General features: G+C 40.7%; 1 protein-coding gene across 3 annotated transcripts in view; it reads right to left on the reverse strand.

Moving 5' to 3' along the window:
• TMEM87B (transmembrane protein 87B) overlaps positions 1-14,309 on the reverse strand; it is a 50,905-nt gene extending 36,596 nt beyond the window's left edge. Inside the window, exons 1-3 of one of the 3 annotated variants that reach the window (XM_032352764.1) lie at positions 13,910-14,309; positions 10,118-10,178; positions 2,063-2,154 (exon numbers count right to left, since the gene is read on the reverse strand). In XM_032352764.1, coding sequence (XP_032208655.1) covers positions 2,063-2,154; positions 10,118-10,178; positions 13,910-14,068 — 312 coding nt within the window. In that variant the 5' untranslated portion in view covers positions 14,069-14,309. Of the gene's footprint in view, positions 1-2,062; positions 2,155-10,117; positions 10,179-13,799; positions 13,879-13,909 lie in introns of those variants that run through there. The other 2 variants (XM_032352763.1, XM_032352765.1) reach the window with 2 other exon arrangements.
• Between the last annotated feature and the right edge of the window lie 6,377 nt (positions 14,310-20,686).

Raw genomic sequence — 20,686 nt, forward strand, 5'->3', positions numbered from 1 at the left:
CAATCATCAAGAAAAGGTTAAGTTGGCTTCTACTGGCCAAATAGACAATTTGAGCAAAATAAATTTAAAATCATAATATATTATAACCCATGTAACAAAGCAAAAATCAATGAGTCCATGCTGATGATTGCTCAGTTAAATGACTGACAGGTAAAATAAAAGGAAAAGAGAGAGCTCATCCTGATGGCAGAATATTAACAAAACAAAAGAAAATATGGAATTAGAAAAATCACCATTCAGCAATCATCAGAGCAATAACTGATTGATCAGGCCAGAATCAAAGGATATTAAAACAAGGATTGATGAAAAATCAGGATATTCGGGATGCCTGGGTGGCTCAGTCGGTTAAATGGCTGCCCTCGGCTCAGGTCATGATCCCAGCATCCTGGGATCGAGTCCCACATTGGGCTCCTTGCTCTGCAGAGAGCCTGCTTCTCCCTTTGCCTCTGCCTGCCTCTCTGCCTGCCTGTACTCTCTCTCTCTCTGACAAATAAATAAATAAAATCTTTAAAAAAAAAAAAAAAACAGGATATTCACATACAAATACAAAAGTATTTCTTCACAAATTATTGTTAACAACAAAGAGAAAAGTAGTAACTTTATAGTGGAGAAACCTGGTAGAAACTTCCTTAACCAATTGATCAAAGTTAGCATTACCGAAAATGGGACAAGCCAGTACTAATCTAACCTAAACTAATCATGAGAAAATATCAGAAATATTGGAACCGAAGGATATTTTATAAAAATAAATGGTTGTACACCCCAAATATATCAATGTCAGGAAAAATGAAAAAAAACAAAAACAAAAAAAAAAAAACAAAGCTGCAGCAATGGCAGTGTGATCTTGGACTGGAACTTATATGAGGAAAACAACAAAAAACTGCTAAAAGGGATGTTTAGGGGACACTGCCAAAACTGTAGTAAGATCTGTTTATTAGGGAATTCTGAGTGGCTCAGTCGGTTAAGTGTCTACCTTCCGCTCAGGTCATGATCCCAGAGTCCTGGGATCAAGTTCTGTATTTGGCTTCAGGCTCGGCAAGGAGACTGCTCCTCCCTCTGCCTGGCACTCCCCCTGCTTGTTCTCATGTTCTCTCTCTCTGACAAATAAATAAATAAAATCATTAAAAAAAAAAAATCTATTAGATAACAGTTTTGTATCAATGTTAAATTTCCTTTATTTTTATCACTGTATTCTGTAATCTAAGTGAATATCTTTGTTCTTAGGAAACACATACTGAAGTATTTAGTATGAAGGGGTAAAATATTTGGGGATAAAGTCACAAAGGCACTATTTGAGGAAAATGGTAGCTTTCATCCCAAATGAAAAGATAACACAGATAAAAGTATGGAAACCTACGCATCATTTAAGGTAGGAGCTCACAAGGAAGTAGCGGTAAGCGACCATCAGCACTGTCAAAAGAAACACCTTGCTGAAGGACACAGGAGCCCAGTGGACATCCTCCTCTCACAGGCTCCTCCTCCCTTCCCTGGGGGTCTCCTTTTCTCTTCTCACCTCCCTGCGATCTGCTGCTACTCACTCAAGTTACTCAGCCCCCCTAAAGTTCTAGGTGCCCTATAACTAATTTTTTGGATGAAGTAAAAATTTTACATTACTTTCTTAAACTACATTGATTTTTATTTGTAGGGGACCCACAACCCCTTTATTAATGGTTCTTACATGTCTGGTTAAATATTTATTAACATTTTTCATAAGACAAAAGGCAACGAAAAGATGTTTCTTTCCTCAGAAAGCATATACTATGATACAATTAGCACATTTCTTGCCCAAGTCCAATAATAAATCTGTGGCACTTTCAAAACTACAATCTGTATTTCTGGCCTCCTCACCTGATGAGCTAATAAATCTTTATACTCATTTTTCCTTCATAGCTTTTTTTTTTTAAGAAGATTTTATTTATTTGACAGAAAGAGACACAGCACGATAGGGAACACAAGCAGGGGGAGGAAGAGAGGGAGAAGCAGGCTTCCTGCTGAGCAGGGAGCCCAATGCAGGAGCCCCCCTTCATAGTTTTATATACACAAAAATTTGCATTTTACTTACCTCCAGCTTAGAATATTCATTTTGGCAGGTATAATGCTTCAAATGCCACTCTATGGCAAACTTCACAGGCCCAGAACAACTGAATGACTTAACTGTTTAGAAAAAGAAAGTTTCATTTTACAGTAATCATATATATGCTCCAATATAAGCTTAAGGTTTCGAGAATGCAATTTAAAATAGGCTACTTTAATGAAATAGTAAAATATTACCTAATTTCTCCCAAAGTCACTGCAAAGTGAGATAAATTCATTAAATTAAATTATTTTAGTTAACCAAAAGTTGCTATAATATTATTCATTTAATCGCTATATTAAATCTATAGAGTTAAAAATCAACTGAGTAACAGAATATGCGGTCACTGCTTACTCTAAACTATTCTTGTCACTGACTTACTCAAAAAATACTGAGTGAGCATCCCTTGTGCGTCAGAAAGAGACATAACGGTAAACTAGAACAACTCTAGTCCTTGATGTTAGAGGTACTGGGGAGAGAAGGGTTAACAATTAAATAGGCACCTTTGATAGAATAAGGGTCTGAGAACAGGGGGTCAAGGGAGCCGTGGGCAGGGCACCTAACATAGTCTAGAAGAGCATGAAGAAGGGGTACCAACAGGCTTCCTGGAGGAGGAGGCCTTTAAAGTGAAGAGCAGGAATTAGCTAGGTGATGAGAAGAGGGGAACAGTATACAAATGTCCATGAACACCACAAAATAGTTGGCTATGGTCAGAACATAGACTGGGGAAAGGGGGCGGAGCTGAAGCCGGGTAAGAGTGCTGGAGAAGGGGTGCATGGGCGACTCAGTCGTGAAGCATTTGCTTTGGCTCAGGTCATGATCTCAGGGTCCTGGGGTCAAGCCCCACGTTGGGCTCCATGCTCAGCGGGAGGGCTGCTTCTCTCTCTTCCACTCCCCTTGCTTGTGTTCCCTCTCTGACAAATAAATAAAATCTTAAAAAAAATTTTAAAAAAGAGTGCTGGAGGAAAATTGTTAAGGGGTACTGTGCTCTGCTAAGGAGTTTTCCTTTATTTTGAATATTACAAAGCACTACTGTATGTTTCAGGTAGAAGGGTAACATGATTAGAAAGACTGAAAAGGATTAAGTCTAGAATTAGAAAAAGCTCTTTTGGGAGTGTTATCACAACACTCCCAAAGTGATAATCAGATAATCAGAGAAAGAGAAAGAGAAAAGAAGAAGCCACAGTATCTTTTATGGCCTAGTTTCAGAAGCAATATGCCATTACTTCTGCCATATTCTCTTGGTCAGACCAACCTTAATACAATATGGTAGAGGACTATATAAAGTCACAAAAACCAGGAGGCAGGGATCACTGTGAGCCATCTTGAAGACTGGTAACCAGAGGGAATCCAACCTGAGACTGAGACTGGTAAAACTACTGAGGCAGAACACCTAAGAGTTGGGAGCTGCCTAGAGAAAAAGTAAATGAAATCTGGACAAGGATACCATTGAGCCTGTCTGGTATAGTAGTCAGCCCCTGCATAGGAAGAAGTCCAGTGATTCTCAGAGGTCACGCAGGGCTGGGAACTAGTTGAGCTTCCACTAACCAGAGTGGAAATTAATATATATTAAATATACCAAGCATTTGGAGAAATGTAGCAGGGTCATACCTTAGAAGTGGTGCTAAGTTAGCCCTACAGTAAAGCTACTCCAGGTCCGCCCTAAAAGAAATTAAACATAAAATTGGAAAGAATCAAACTGACCCAGAAGAAACTTAGTTGTCTGCCAGAAAAAAAGTTGTTAAAGGAGTACAACACCTCAGCACTTAAGAATGTAACATTCAGGGGCGCCTGGGTGGCTCAGTGGGTTAAGCCTCTGCCTTTGGCTAGAGGCATAATCCCAGGGTCCTGGGATCGAGCCCCACATCGGGTTCTCTGCTCAGCAGGGAGCCTGCTTCCCTTCCTCTATCTTTGCCTGCCTCTCTGCCTACTTGTGATCTCTGTCTATCAAATAAATAAATAAAATCTTAAAAAAAAAAAAAGAATGTAACATTCATGGGTCGCCTGAATGGCTCAGACAGTTAAGCACCTGCCTTGGTCACAATCCAGATTCCTGGGATCAAGCCCCTCCTCAGGCTCCCTGCTCAGTGGGGGGTCTGCTTCTCTCTCTCTCCCGCTGCCCCTATCCCGATTGTACTCTCTCACTCTCTCAAAAAAAATCTAAAAAAAAAAGAAAAAAAAGAATGTAACATTCATGACATCCACCATCCAAACAAAAATCAGATATAAAAAGCAGAAAAATCTGATTCATAATCATGATAGATTAGTCATTATGATAAAGATGGAAATGACAAAGATGGTTAGCAGAGAAGAATATTAAAACAGCTGTTACAAATATTTTCCATATGCTCAACAACATAAAGGAAAATATGAAAAATACTGAGAGGGAAAGAAGATATTTGAAAAAAAGGAAGCAAACTTCTAGAAATTAAAAAAAATACAGTATTCAAGTAAAAAATTCACTGTATAAGATTAATAGAGATTAAATGAGATTAAATACTAGACAAGAAAAGATCACTGAACTTGAAGACAAAGCAATAGAAAAATCCAAAATGAAGCACAGAAAGAGACTAAAAAAAATTAACAAAGCCTCAGTGACCTATAAAACAATATCAAGCAGCCTAACATAAGGGTAAATGGAGTCCCAGAAGGGAAGGACAGAGAGGTGGAGACAGTGTCTAAATTCATGAAAGAGAAGAGATTTTTTTCAGTGCAGACACACAGTTGTTCCAGCATCATTTACTGAAAAGACTAACTTCTTTCTAAAGAATTAACCTTGGCACCTTTACTGAAAGTCAATTGAGTTTACATATGTGGGTGTATTTCTGGGCTCTCTGATCTGTTTCACTGTTCTATATGTTCTACCTTTATACTAATACCACACTGTTAGGATTACAGGATTATATACATTCTGCAATCAAATAGAAGTCTTTAAACTTTGTTCTTTTTTTTTAAATTTTTTATTTTTTATGAACATATATTTTTATCCCCAGGGGTACAGGTCTGTGAATCGCCAGGTTTACACACTTCACAGCACTCACCAAAACACATACCCTCCCCAATGTCCATAACCCCACCCCCCTTCTCCCAAGCCCCCTCTCCCCAGCAACCCTCAGTTTGTTTTGTGAGATTAAGAGTCACTTACGGTTTGTCTCCCTCCCAATCCCATCTTGTTTCATTTATTCTTCTAACTTTGTTCTTTTTTAAAATTGCCTTGACTATTCTAGGTTTTTTTGTATTTGCATATAAATTTTAGAAACCACTAGTTAATTTCTACATTAAAGTCAGCTTAGATTCTGATTGAGATTGATTGAATTTATAGAAAATCTGGGGAAAACTGACATTATGTTAGTTATAGATTTTTCATAGATGCCTTTACCAGCTTGAGGAAGTCTTTTATTTCTAGTTTTAGAATTCTAAGAGTTTTTGTTTGTTTGTTTGTTGTTTTTGTTTTGTTTTTTGTAGAATTCTAAGAGTTTTTATCATGAATGAGTGTTACCTTTTTTCAAATGCTTTTCTGTACATATTGAGATGATTATATAGCGTATTTCTTTTATTCTGTTTATATGGTGAATTACACTGAGAAATTTTCGGCAGTGACTCCACAAGACTGCATCCTGAATGGGGTAGCAAAAGAGGGGTCACCTAAGAGAAAGCCAGATACATATACAAGGAACTAATTCTTAGCTTTGCAAGCACTAAAATCTGGTTCTGTGAGAACACAGAGACTTGGCCTCACCCCTTCACCACACCATCAATGTAGATGTATAATCTAGAAAGCCCAAATACTCACTTAAAATGAATAGTAACTGTAAAGTGGTTGTATAATGATTTATTAACTCTCTCCCTTCAGCATACTTTCCTGCATATCGGAAGTTGCTGAAAGTTGATCGATGAGCAGAGCACCAGAACGAGGTGGCTCAGGATGCTGCACCTACACCTGCCAGTGACCTCTCATACCTACAGTCACAGTTCAAGAAGACTTCTCTCCCATTGGTGCTGCTAGACCTCTGTTTTAACCTGACTTAACACTTGTATTTCCTTATGCTTTTGCTTCTAACTCCCTTCTGCTGCCTCACTCTTTCTTTAGATATGTTAATACCACCAACTTGAGTGTGGTCTACTCTTAGCTGATCACAAACATTACCTATTGATTTTTTTGGGGGGGGGGGAGATTCCTTTTTTAAATTTAAATTCAATTAATTAACATATAGTGTAATATTAGTTTCAAAGGTAGAGTTCAGTGATTCATCAGTTGCATAGAACACCCAGTGCTCATTACATTACATGTCCTCTTTAATGCCCATCAGTAGCTACCCCATCCTCCCACCCACACCCCTTCAGCAATCCTCACTTTGTTTCCTATGCTTATGTGGGGTGCCTGGGTGGCTCAGTTGGTTAAGCCTCTGCCTTCTGCTCAGGTCATGATCCCACGGTCCTAGGATCAAGCCCTGCATCAGCTCCCTGCTCAGCAGGAAGCATGCTTCTCCCTCTACCACTCCCCAGCTGTGTTCCCTCTTTTGCTGTCGGTCAAATAAATAAATACAAATCTTAAAAAAAAAAGTCTCTCATGGTTTGTCTCCCTCTGATTTCATCTTGTTTTATTTTTTCCCAGGTTTCTTTCTTTTACTAACCAGAATCATGCTGTATGTATTGTTCTTTGATGTGCTTACTGCAGATGTTCTCAGCCTAGCACACTCCTTTTTTTAAGATTTTATTTATTTATTTGAGAGAGAGAGCATGAGAGCAGAGAAGGTCAGAAGGAGAAGCAGACTCCCCATGGAGCTGGGAGACCGATGCAGGCCTTGATCCTGGGATTCCAGGAATATGACCTAAGCTAAAGGCGTTGCTTAACCAACTGAGCTACCCACCCAGGTGCATTAGCACACTCCTTTTATCCATTACATAGTGTCAAAGTTTGGGTTGCTTCCTTATGCTGTTATAATTATGCCCACTTTTGTGGAATTTGAGGGGAAATTTGAGGGGAAAAGTGCCAGTTTGAGCCCTTGGCAATCTGAGGTGAAGCCATATTGACTTGGCATTGAGCTAGTGGCAGGCCGTGCATACTCACTTGGGCAGGGGAATGGCTGGACTGTGAATTTGGGGCCCACAAGCCGATGGGATGTGTGACAGGGGCATGGCTGGTTTCGCTTTTAACTTTTGTTTTTCCAGGAAACTCTATCTCTCCTTCTATCCTAAATGAATGTCTTGCTGGATAGAGTATTCTTGGCTTTAGATTTTTTTTCCTTTTAGCACTTGGAATTTATCAGGCCACTCCCTTCCGGCCTGCAAAGTTTCTGCTGAAAAACTCATTGATAGCTATATGAGGTTTCCCTTGCATGTCACCGCTTTCCTTTCTCTTGCTGCTTTTAAAATTCTCTCTTTATCACTACTTTTGGCCATCTTATTTACTTTGTATCTTGGTGGAGACCTCTTCAGGCTGGTTTTGTTGGGGGCTCTCTGTACCTCCTGGATCTGGATTTCTCTTTCCTTCCCCAGATTCTATAAGTTTTCAGCTATTATTTCTTCAGACAAATCTTTTGCCCCCTTTCCTCACTCTTCTTCTTCTGGAATCCCAATCATATGACTGTTATGCTTCACAGTGTCGCTGAGTTCCCTGGGTCTATTCTCATTTTTCATATGTTTCTCCCCTCTCATCGGCTCAGCCTGATTACTTTCCATTACTCTGACCTCCAGGTGGCTGATCCATTCTTCTAATTCCTCTTGTTTGCTATTTATTCCACATGGTCTATTTTTTATTTCCATTTAGTGAGTCCAGTAACTCTAATTAGTTCTTTTTATATCTCCTATCTCTTTGTAGAGGGTTTCATGGAGGTTCTGAACTTCTTTTTCAATTCTAGCAAGTATCTTTATGACCATTACTTTAAATTCACTGTCAGACATATTACTTATCTCCATTTTGTTCAGGTCTCTTGCTCTGATTTTGTTCTGCTCTTTCATTTGGGACACAGTCCTCTGTCTCATTTTGCCTACTGTTTTGTCTGTTTCTCTGTGTTGGAAAGTCATCTACAATCTCCCACATTTGAAAGTAGTGGCTTTATGAAAAAATGTCCTGCAGTGCAATGTCTCCTTTTTACCAGAAAACGGTGCTTCAGGGGTGGTGCCTCCTATGTGTGTTGCTACAGGGGTGTCCTACTGTTGTGGTGGAGCTGTTTTTGCCTTCAGTCCAGCCTGCAAAGGCTCTCTGCCTGTTGTGGGCAGAGTCTGGTGCCTATGTTGTTAGTTGGCCTTGGGCTTGAGTTGAGTCAGATCAGATGTTTATAGGAGATGAAGTAGGACTAACTTCGGGCACTTTCCCTGTGTTTCCCTGTATACCTGAGAAGCTTTTGTTGGTGGGTGGGGCCTGCAGTCAGACCGGCTTGCCTGCCCCCAGCCCACTGCTGGGGTTACAGTCAGACTGGTGTGTGGTTATCTTCCCCTCTCCCTGGAACAGAACTCACTTTGGAGTGATGCTGGCCCTTGTCTGGGCTGTGCGCATACTGCCAGGCTTGTGGCACTGCTTTGATGGGATCTTGCCAAAGGCGATCAGAGTGGGTGGATTTGCTTCGCTGTGGCCTCTTATCTATGTTAGAGTCTGTTCTGCTAGTTTTCCAATTGCTTTCTGGATTATTTATGCCGATGTGGGGGTTTTCTAGGTGGCCATGCAATAAGAGTTGAACCCAGCATCCTCCTACTCTGCCATCTCCCCAGCAGCCTCTATGTATTGATTTTTTAAATCAAATTATGTTTCATTGGTACATATCCTTCCCCCCACCATTTAACTTTTTTGTCTGCACCTTCTAGCAATAATTGCGCCTCAGATAAACCTTATTGACTACGATACTGCCACTGCGCAAAGCTTGTCTGTACCTTCTAAACCTTACTTGTCTAGGCACTGAGATTTAAATTCATTAAAGCAAATGGATGCCCCATTTTTTTCATCACCTACCTCTGACTTCAGTTTCCTCTTACTAAGTTAATATCACCACTGATGATCTATGATACCAATGAGCTGCTCTGAACTACTTCTGCTTTCTAGTTCATGGCTGGCCAACTTCCCTCAGCAAAGACCCACATATGACAGAATCACCCAACAAATGATCTGTAAATGCATGAATACGGTGTGACAGAAAAAAGGGGCATGGCTTTGGATTCCCAGGAAGCCAATTAACTCTACCCAACAAAAAACTACTCCTTATTCCAAAACTTTGACCCTAGCAACCGAATTACCTAGTCAAGTTACTGGAAACACTAAGAGAAGTTAGACTATAGTGAACAAGATTTGCTGTAAACCCCTTAAAAATATTAAAAACCTCAAAATCTATGACTTGATAGTTCTTTTTTTTTTCTTTTTTTTTTTTAAGATTTTATTTATTTATTTGGCATACAGAGATCACCAGCAGGCAGAGAGACAGGCAGAGAGAGAGGGGAAAGCAGGCTCCCCGCCGAGCAGAGAGCCCGATGCAGGGCTCGATCCCAGGACTCTGGGATCACGACCCAAGCCGAAAGCAGAGATTTCAACCCACTGAGCCACCCAGGCGCCCCTATGACTTGATAGTTCTTACACATCAGTACTTAAAATCCTAATTAAAATGTTAGTGTCTAGTAATTTTTATTATATTCTATGACCATGCATATATTTACAAAAGTTTCAGGGACAAAGGCTTTACCACAATCATAACACTTCATATATTCATAAAAGGAATTTATCTAGTTTTAAAAGTTGGGATTCACAGTAAAATCTCACAGAAGTGAAATACTTTTTTTTTGCTGAAGCCTACCTTATTATACTTTAATTTTAAATTTTAATTAATGATTCATATTACATTTTTTGAGACAGGCTCAGAAAAATCCATTCTTGAAAATAACCAAGACTTGATCGAAACAAAAGAAACCCTGAACATGTTAGAACCACCTAAAAACAAAACATCTGCATAGCTTAAAATATGTTATATTAGTTTTATTAATATATCAGCTTATATATTACATGATGTTATTCATTTATATACTATTGTTAGTATTATATTAGCTTATTGTACTTACCAGAAAACCTGATTTCAGTAGAGTTAAACATAGTTTTTCTAAATATCAAAGGTCCTGATTTCTAAAATGAAACACAAGAAAATACAGAAAGATTTAGTTAAAAAATTTTTTTCTCTATTTAGTAGTACTGTTTTACCTTTGAAAATATACACTTCTGATTCTAGCACTCCCGTGACCAGAGTGATTATTTTTTAAAAATGTAAATCTGGTCCCATCATCCACTTGCTTAAAGTCTTGTCCCACGGGTCTACTCTCTAAGAGGCTCTGGAATGCCCTTGTTTCAAGTGCCTCAGCTGGAGAAAGCCAACACACAGGAGGTAAGGGCTGCTGCCCTGTACCATTACTGCTGCTCAGGAAGGAGACCTATCTGTGCATCTTCAGTTGCTTTCTCGGTATCTATTCAAATGTACTTTCAGTAAAACAACCATTCCTGTTCCTAAATTGTTATGATTTCCCAATGTGTGCTTATAACAAACCAATTCTTAATGCTGCTCACGGATCCCTGCATGATCAAGGCCTGCCCACCTCTCAGCACCTTTCTCTCAGTGCTTTGAGAGCAGGATACTCCTTCTGGCTCTCAGGACCTTAGTAGTCAAGCTGAAAACTTACTTAAGAGCCCTTCCCTGTCACTCTTTGTCCACCTTTTTAAAGACTTCTGAAGTTTCTCAGGCCAGTTCAAGACCCCCTTCCTAAGAAGTCTTCCACCAGGCACCACATCAGGCCAGAACTCCCTTACACAGTCTCTAGGACCCATCCTTCAAGACCCTTGCCACAATTAAAATGAAATAATCCATAACTTAGTTATTTAATATCTACCCTAAGCAAGAATGAAAACACTGTGAGAAGGGATTGTGTTCAATGAACAAGTAGTTAGGAATGAAAACCCCAGATGATAGGCAGCTCTTTCTTGATAAACTTCCACCCCAACATTTTCAACAATAACAATCCCCTAGCCCAGACCCCCTCCTCTGAGCCCCAGATCCACATACCCAACTGCCTCAAGGTCATGTCCACCCTAGTGGAGACATTCCACACTAACCTGTCCTAAAGCAGACACATTCCTCTCTGTTCCTCTCTAACTCTTTCTACACTACCCATGTTGGTTGCAGGTGATGCCATCTTCAGTCACTCCAGCCTTGACTCCTTATAGCTGCTTAGCTCCATCACCCAATCCCCAAGGCATGTCTACTTTATCTTGCAAAAGTTCTTTTTCTCTATCCCTGCCACCACTGCACCAATTCAGGCTCTCACCATTGTCTGCCTCCTGCTCTGCAATAACCTAACTGGTAATTCTGCCACCAGATCTGAGTCTATAATTTATGCTTAGATAGCAGCCATAGTGATTGGTACTTATGCCTAAAATCCTCCAGTGGCTCTTCGTTCACACCCAAAATCTGTTATTGGTGGCCTAAGGAAACCTATAAATGGGGTCTGTTTGGCCCACATTGGAACTTTTAAAAATGTTTTGGATTAGCTGACATGATAAAAATATGGATTCTGGTTTTCCCTTAAAAAAAGAAAAAAGAAAAAAGAAAAAAAAGAGGAGCCTTGACAATTCTGTGTCTACATTGCCATATAAGATCCACTAGCTGAATGGCAGCTGACCTCTTCAGAAGGAGCACATAATCGACAGGCCACAGCTCTCCCAGCATCCCCTGACTCTAGTTCACTTTACTCAGTGACATCACTGGCCTCAGACCCTAGGAGTCCTGGAGTTTAGACCCGCGGCAATAGGTTTAGGGCTAAGCTGTGGGAGGCTTAGAGTAGCCTAAGTCCCCTTTAACACTCCAACCAGAACCTCATTCAGCAGAAACACTAAGAATTTCCTGCATTGCTACTTTTCTACTCCCTCCTTCTCCTTCTTCTAGGTAACACCCACTCATCTTTAAAGACACAACCAGACATCAAGTCTCGGAAGTGGAGTTAGGCAACACTCCCCCCAGTGCTCCACTAATATTCCAAGAATGCTGCCATGTATATAACTACTCATGAATCTGTTGTCTCTACTACTATAGGAGCTTCTTGAGAGAAGAGACTGTTGTTTAAATTCATCTTTGCAACAGCAATGGCCAGTCTAGTACACTGTGCACAGCAGATGATCAAACTATTTGTTGGCTTTACAATCGAAAGAAGCACTTCTTAATACATCTGCAATACAAATAAATGAGAGCCTCCCTCTCCTTTCTTATTCCTTTTTTTTTTTTAAAGATTTTATTTATTTATTTGACAGACAGAGATCACAAGTAGGCAGAGAGGCAGGCAGAAAGAAAGGAATGGAAGCAGGCTCCCTGCTGGGCAGAGAGCCCCATGTGGGACTCGATCCCAGGACCCTGGGATCATGACCTGAGCCAAAGGCAGAGGCTATAACCCACTGAGCCTTTCTTTTCTTAAGGACAAATTCTAACAGCTTGAAATGGGGTGGGGGGGAAATCAGTGTATTCTCCACAAAGAAGAGATTGATGGACTGCTACTGATCTGATAAAGGACCCAAGGAAAAATTTACCTTCCTAAAGCAGAAAGTAAAGTCATTTTTTCTTCAGGGCCATTGGAGTTTCACCACCCAAAGTATAGCTGGCAAAGAGTTTTGCAGATAATGATCAAGTAGTTTAAGAATCTGTGCACGGCTCGTTCACTCCCAGTATTGTTTACTCTAAGTTTATGATATTGTCATTCGCTAAAGCGCCATGAAACCACAAGTGTGGTTCTCTGAATTTTGCTTTTTACTGTTCAGATAAATTCAATAATAGAGATGTGCACGCTCTGTCACTGACACGTATAATGGGACGCCAACCCAGAATAATCCTCAAAGGAATGGTAGCACCTGGTACTAATTTTTTCTGTTTGAGTAAATAAAAATGTAAGTTTTGCCTTTAAGGCTCAAACAGCATTTCCAATGCATGTGGAAAATAGTCATCTTAAAACAGAGCTGGTTGAATCATCTGACTAGAAAAGCAAGGGATAAGGCCTCTTCCCGATTTCCTGTCCCTCTTCAGCAAGGCTTTCCAAAATTCTACTCCTGCGTCGTTCCTACATCATCTCATGTGACTCCTGGATATCAAGTTCTCAAATGGCCTGTCCTGGAAAGGAAGTTTCCATACGCTCATGCCTCCAGACTAGCCTTTCAAGCCCTCCTTAATCATCCATCCCTCCGCATCTCCACACACACATTCCCAGAACTATGATAGGAGCCCTAGAGAAATTCAGGAACCCTAGAAGAGCGAAAAAGGGGTGGGGTGGCTGCTCCATGTTTCCTCCTTGTTTAAAGAAACAAACAAACAAACAAAAAACAAAAGCGGCACACAGGCTTTTAAGTTTATGCCGAGTGAAGCCTGGGAAAGTCCTGTCTAGAGTGGCCTCACGGGTGTGTCTCTGCGGCTGCACCCGGGCCCGAGGTGGGGTCAAACGGAAAAGATGCGGGCCTGAGCGAGTGCCAAGGGATCTGGGGGCTCGGGTCTGAATAAACAAGAACCTGGACGAGCCAGAACGCGTCAGAGGCCAACAGGCGCCAGGACTTCGGGAAGGCGATCCTTAGGTACAGTTCCAGCGCTCAGAAGGGAGAGCCGTCCTCAGGCACAGGATTCCCCACAGCCTAGGTCGGGCCGGAGAAGGGGGCTCTCCCGGTCCATAACGGACGAAAAACTCAGGGGCCGTATCACCGAGCCGGAGCAGGCCGGGTAAAAACCAGATGAACAAGTCCCCGGCCCGGGGGCCCGGGCCCGGTGGTCGCAGCGAGCTCCGCAGGACCGGTAGGGCCCGAGACGCGCCACGCCTCGGTCTCCACGCTCCACTTACGTCGTTGACCGTCGCTGCCCAGAGCCCGGGCTCCGGGACGGCGCCCACAGCCGCCGGCGCCCAGCACAGGAGGTAGAGGGCGACGCGAAGCAGCGGGGCCCCGACAAGAAGGCGGCATCCGGGCTGCAGCCGGGCTCCGATGCGGCAGGCGGCGGCCATCTTGACACGGAAGCCGCACCTGGCGCTCCGAGACGCCCGCCACGCCCCGGGTCCGCACCTGGTGAGCTCCGCCCCCGGGAGGCGGGCTCGGGTCGGGTGGTGTGTCTCTAACTGGGAGGTGGACGAGGGGGTTTGGGCTTGGGCGAGGAGGCGCGGTTCGGGCCCGCGAAGCTGGGCTGAGGCCCGGGCGCAGGCGTGGAGCTAAAGAAACTAGAGCAAGGCTAGGAGGGGTGGGCGGGTCAGAGAGTGGAGGCGGGCCTCGGGGCGGAACCGGAGTGGGGAGGCGGGGCTAGATTTGGGGGTGGGGCCGGGATGGGAGGCGGGACTAAGGGGAGGGCCCGAGTGTGGAGGCGGGCTACGGGAATAGGCGGGGTGTGGGCGGGACCATACTGGGGTCGGAGCAGGCTGGGAGGCAGGGCCAGCCTGAAGTCGAAAATTCAGGTCCTAGATTTAACTGTGGTTGTGGTCCGAGCTTAGTGGAGAGTATGGGATGGTTTCATGTCAAACTTCTGCTCTTTGTGTCTCAGTTTCTTGCATCCTCTGCACGTGCTCCTACCCCAGTCCTCTCAGCTCAAGGGAAACAAACCGTTCTCTAAATTCATGGAAAGTGGTCCAGAAAGTACTTTGAGGTCAGGGTCCCTGAACCCAAGCGTAACGTCGGTAGCACAGTTAGTAATTTTCAGACAAATAAAGCCTCCTGGTTACTTAAAGCTGAAAGTGGCAGGGCTTACGTCTATCTTATTGTGTACTTCGCCCAGCGTTTTCGTCTTTGAAAGCTTGCTGTCAAAGAGAACTCCTTTATTGTCAAATGTAAGTAATGTCCAGAGGAAGAATACAATCCCGGATTAATATTGTTATAACTTAAAATAGAACTGATTTATAGTCAAGAGGCTCTCTCTGCCTTATCAGTCACTCTAGTCACTTACTCAGCCAGTAATTACTGAGGGTCTAGTCCAGTGTTCTGAGTTGAGATTCATGTACATATATAAATGTGAAGATTGAATTTGTGATAGCTCCTTTTCACAAGAAACTTGTAATTATATATAATTTTTTTATTGTGCCAGATTTTTATTGTTTACTAATGCTTCCTTGTTATACAACCATCAAAATTTGAGAGCACGGAGATAGATTTCTGGAACACTGGCCAATCCTGCCCAGTAGGTGGCACTAGCAGTTTGAAAGATATTTGCTATAAATTCGTGTACTGTAAATGTCTTTGTTATCCAGAAGTCTTTAACTTCCAACTTCAGTTGATGATGCTATGTATATATATGTATATGTATATGATTAAAATCATTAAAACCTTAATTCAGTCAACAAATATTGTGTGGCTTAGTGCTAAGTATTGCACATTTGTACAGATTGCTGGTAATAGACTCAACAAGGATTTTACATTATTAAAGTATAAGTACTGTTGTCATTTAGATTTTGTGGCTATTTTATTAAAACATAGCTTCCAAGGCAGACTAGAACTACTGTCACTGGGGCGCCTGGGTAGTTAAGTGGGTTAAGCCTCTGCCTTCAGCTCAGGTTATGATCTCAGGGTCCTGGGATCCAGCCCCAGCCTGCTTCTCCCTTTCCTCCCTGCTCATGCTCTCTCTTGCTATCTCTCTCAAATAAATAAATAAAATCTTTTTTAAAATTTATAAAAATTTGTAGGAGACTTCTGCTAGATGGAGCAGTGGGACCAAGTTACCCTCCTGCCTAAAACAACAACAATAAACAGACCAAATATGAAACAACAGTTTTCAAGACACTGGACAGCAGGTAATGGACAATTATCACATTCCATAAGAAATAGATAGATAGATAGATAGATAGATTAATTCAGGCCCTCTTATTGGTCCAGCTTACTAGCTTAAAAAAGTTTCCAGATCAAAATATGGGGAAGAGAAACCAAAGCAGACCTAGAAGATTCCCAGAGGCTGGAAGATGGAATCCAATGCTAGTTTGTAGGACTGAATTTGGAGAGGAAAGAGCTGTACAATGAGGGAATCTTGGGATCTCTAGATGGTTCTCCTCAAATCTTCAGCAAGAACTGATCAGTTTCTACATGTGAAGAAACTGCCTGATGCCAAGAAAAGATTTACCAAGAAGGAACAGTACCAGAAAGGCTGGGAATAGTGCCTGTTCTGATCAGCTAACCTAGGAAATTTCATAGATTTATAGGGCATTTTCTAGAGTTCTCAAAATTTTTTGGCCCCGATAATGGAGACTAACAAGCCTTAAATAAGGCTCTTAAACCCAATTAACAAATCTTAAAAGCAAGACCTAAAAGGTCAAATTGTTTCCAAGAAAGTGTGTCCAAGAACAGAGCTTAAGGATATTTATAGGCATTATAAAAAATCTCTAGCACCCTAGAAGATCAAAACACAATGTTTGTCATCCAATTAAAAGTTACCAGGTAGGGGTGCCTGAGTGACTCAGTGGGTTAAGCCTCTGCCTTCAGCTCAGGTCATGGTCTCAGGGTCTTGGGATCGAGCCCCACAACGGGCTCTCCGCTCAGCAGAGAACCTGCTTCCCCCTCTCTCTCTGCCTGCCTCTCTGCCTACTTGTGATCTCTGTCTGTCAAATAAATAAATAAAATCTAAAAAAAAAAAAAAAAGTTACCAGGTATGCAAAGAATCAGGAAAATATAAGATATAAGAAGAGGAAAAAAAATTGAAACTGATCTAGAATTGACATGTCAAAATGAGCAGAAAAGAATATTAAAAATTACTGTAACTTTTTGAAAAGATTTTATCCATTTATTTGAGAGAGAGTGTGAGAGAGAGAGCACACAGCATGGGCAGAGGAGAGGGAGAAGCGGACCTCCCTGCCAAGCGGGGAGCCCAATGCAGAACTCAATCCCAGGACGCTGGGACCATGACCTAAACCGGAGGCAGACAACCAACTGACTGAGCCACCCAGGCTCCCCAAAAGTTATTGTAACTTAATTCCATATGTTCAAAAGTTAAGTAGAGACATGGAAAGTAGAAAAAAGACCAAATTAAGTTTCTGGCAATGCAAAATACAATGCATGAGATAAAAAATATACTGGATGGGATTAATGACAGATTGGCTACTGTAGAAGGAAACATTAGTGAACTTCAAGACATAGGAATAAAAACTAATCAAAATCTTAGAAAAGAAAAAAGAATGAAAAACTATTAAACATCAGTGAGCAGCGAGGATCAAGTGGCCCAATATATGTGTAACTGGAATCCCAAAAGAGGGGAGGCTCAGAAAAAATTTTTGAATAAATAATGGTTGAAATTTTCTCAAACTTGATTAAAAACTATAAACTCACAGATCCAAGAAGATAATTAAAGGCAAACAGAAGAAATCCAAAGATTACACCAAAGCATATCATAAGCAAATGCATAAAATCAGTGATAAAGAAAAAAATTTTAAAAGCAAAGAAAAAGGGAGCACTTAGGTGGTTCCGTCAATTAAGTGGTGACTGTTGATTCTGGCTCAGCTCATGATCTCAGGTTCCTGGGATCAAGCCCCACATCAGGCTCCGTACTCACTGGGTAGTCTGTTTGGGGATTCTATCTCTCTCTCTCCCTCTGCCTCTCCTTCTGATTGCACTCTCTCTGTCATTCTCTAAAATTAGTAAGTGAATCTTTTTTTTAAAAAAAGGGGGAAAAAAAAGATGTGTTATATGCCCAAAAAAAAAACCCCAAAGAGATAAGAATGACATAAATTTCTTGTCAGAAACAATACAAATAAGAAGACAATGGAGAAACATTTTCAGAAGTATTGAGAGAAAATTTTTTTTTTCAATCTAGAAATCAATACTCAGCAGAAATATCTTTCAAAACAAATGAGAAGCAGTCATTTTCAGGGACACCTGAGTGTCTCATTTGGTTAAATGTCTGCCTTCAGCTTGGGTCATGATCTCAGGGTCCTGGGATCAAGTCCCCCATTGGGCTCCTTGCTCAGTGATGAGCTTGCTTCTCCCTCTGCCAGCTGCTCTCTCTGCTTGTGTTCTCTCTCTTTCTGACAAATAAATAAATAAAACCTTTAAAAAAAAGAATTGTTAAAAAAATAGTTATTTTCAGATTTATAAAAGCTGAAGGAATTAATCATGAGACGACCAGTCTTCAGTAGAAATGTCCAGAAGATGATTCCAGGTGGGAGACTGGATTCACACAAAGGAATAAAGAGCAGTGGAAATGGTAACAACATAACTATATAAGATCTTATTATTGAAAAATCTTTAACAGATATTTTACTACTTAAACAAACATAATAACACTATTTTGGGGTTTATCACATGTGTGAAACAAAATCCATGCCTCAATAGCATAATGCCCAGGAGTGAAGCAGTAGAAATATATTATTATATGGTTTTTATACTATACATGATATATCACTTGAACTGAGACTGAAAAAGTTCAGTATATAACTATAAATCTTAAGATAATCACTAGAAGAACAAAAACTGATGGAAGGTGAAATGGAATTATAGAAAATATTTTATTATTCCAAAAGAAGGCAGAAAAAAAATAGATAAAGGGAATAAAACACAGATAGGACAAATAAAACAAAAAGCAAGATGGTTGCTTGAAAACCAACCGTATCAATAATCATTTTACATGCCAGTGGTCTAATTAAGTAAAAGACAGTGATGTCAGATCAGTTGGAAAAAAAAGAAAAACCAACTATATGTTGCCTACATGGAAGGCACTTTAAATATAAAAATGCAAATAGGTTAAAATTGAAAAGCATGAGAAGTTGTATGATGTGCTAACCATATAAAGAGGAAAGCTAAAATGACTATAGTAACATCAGACAAAGTAGATTTCACAGCAGAGAATATTATGAGGGATATAGGGAAGGTAATGTTATAATGTTAAAGGGATCACTTCATCTGAAGGAAACAATAATCTTATATACTTATGCACCTAATAACAGAGTTTAAAATGAGTGAAGGAAGAACTCGATGGAAATCTATAAACACCCATAATTATAGTCAACCCCCAAAGAAACCTTGAATCCATTAGCAGTCACTTTTTGTTCTCTCCTCTGCCAGCCCCAGGCAAACATTAATCTACTTACTGTCTCTATGGATTTGCCTGTTGTGGATATTTCACATAAATGGAATCACACAGTATGTGGTCCTTTGTGATTAGCTTCTTTCACTCAACTTATTTTCAGAGTTAATCCACATTGCATCATGTATCAGTACATTATGGCTGAATAATCTTCCATGGTATAGATATCCCACATTTTGTTTATCCATTCGTCATCCACTGATGAGCATTGAAAAATCTTTAACAGATATTTTACTACTTAAACAAACCTTTGGTTTGTTCCACCTTTTGGTTATTATGAATAGCTCTGCTATGAATATTTGTGTATAAAGTTACTGTGTGAACCTCTTTTCAATTCTCTTGGATATACACCTAGGAATGCAACTGGTGGGTTGTAATGTAAATCTATATTTTAACTATTTGAGGAACTGCCAAACTGTTTTTTTTAAAGCTGCTGTAGTATTCTATAATCTCATCAGCAATGTATGAGGGTCCAATTTCTCCACATCCTTACCAACACTTTTCATTAACTGTCTTTTGGATTACAGCCATTCTAGTACCTGTGTGATGGTATTTTACCATTATTTCCTTTTTAAATATTTTATTTGTAAGTAATCTCTACACTCAGTGTGGGGCTTGAACTCACAACCCTGAGATCAAGAGTTGCATGCTCCACCAACAGAGCCAGCCAGGTGCCCCTCACTGTGGTTTTGATTTACATTTTCCTAATGACTAATGAGTTGAATATGTTTTCATGTGTTGGCTGTTATATGTTTTCTAGGAAAAGTATATATTCAAATCCTTTGCCCTTTTAAGAAGTGGGGTTTCTTCCCTTTTAAAAATTAGGTTGTCTTTGTATTGTTGAGTTGTAAAAATTATTTATATTTCTAGATATAAGTCCCTTTTTATCCAGCCTAATGATCTCTGTCTTTTTTTTTTTTTTAAGATTTTATTTATTTGACACAGAGAGAGAGAGAGATCACAAGTAGGAAGAGAGGCAGGCAGAGAGAGAGAGGAGGAAACAGGCTCCCTGCAGAGCAGAGAGCCCTACACAGGGCTTGATCCCAGGACCCTGGGATCACGACCGAGCTGAAGGCAGAGGCTTTAACCCACTGAGCCACCCAGGGGTACTGATCTCTGTCTTTTCAATTAGAATGTTTAATCCACTCACATTTAGTGAAGTACTTATCACTGGCTGAATAGAGAACACTGTGAAAGCAGGGCAGACTTGTAAATTTCCTGAATTTGGAATATATTCTCCAAGCTGTAGACAGATCTATAAACAAATATTGTTTTATATATTTATATACATATTTTATATATATAAACAAATACCTTTCTACAAAAGGTAGAGGCTTTATTGCCTCAAGATGTTTAAGTACAGCACTGTTTAGTAATCTAAACCATGCTGACCCAGGGATGACATCCCTAAAAGCCAGACTTAAAAAATGAAAACAAGAATAATTTTTAAAAATTAACTAAGCAGCTTTCTGCCCATGGATGCCGCCGAGTAAGCATCGTTAAAAGTCTCCCCTCCCACCGCCATCATGTCTAAGTCAGAGTCTCTCAAAGAGCCTGAACAGCTGCGGAAGCTCTT

The sequence above is a fragment of the Mustela erminea genome, chromosome 7 (assembly GCF_009829155.1).
Source record: "Mustela erminea isolate mMusErm1 chromosome 7, mMusErm1.Pri, whole genome shotgun sequence".
NCBI lineage: Eukaryota > Metazoa > Chordata > Mammalia > Carnivora > Mustelidae > Mustela > Mustela erminea.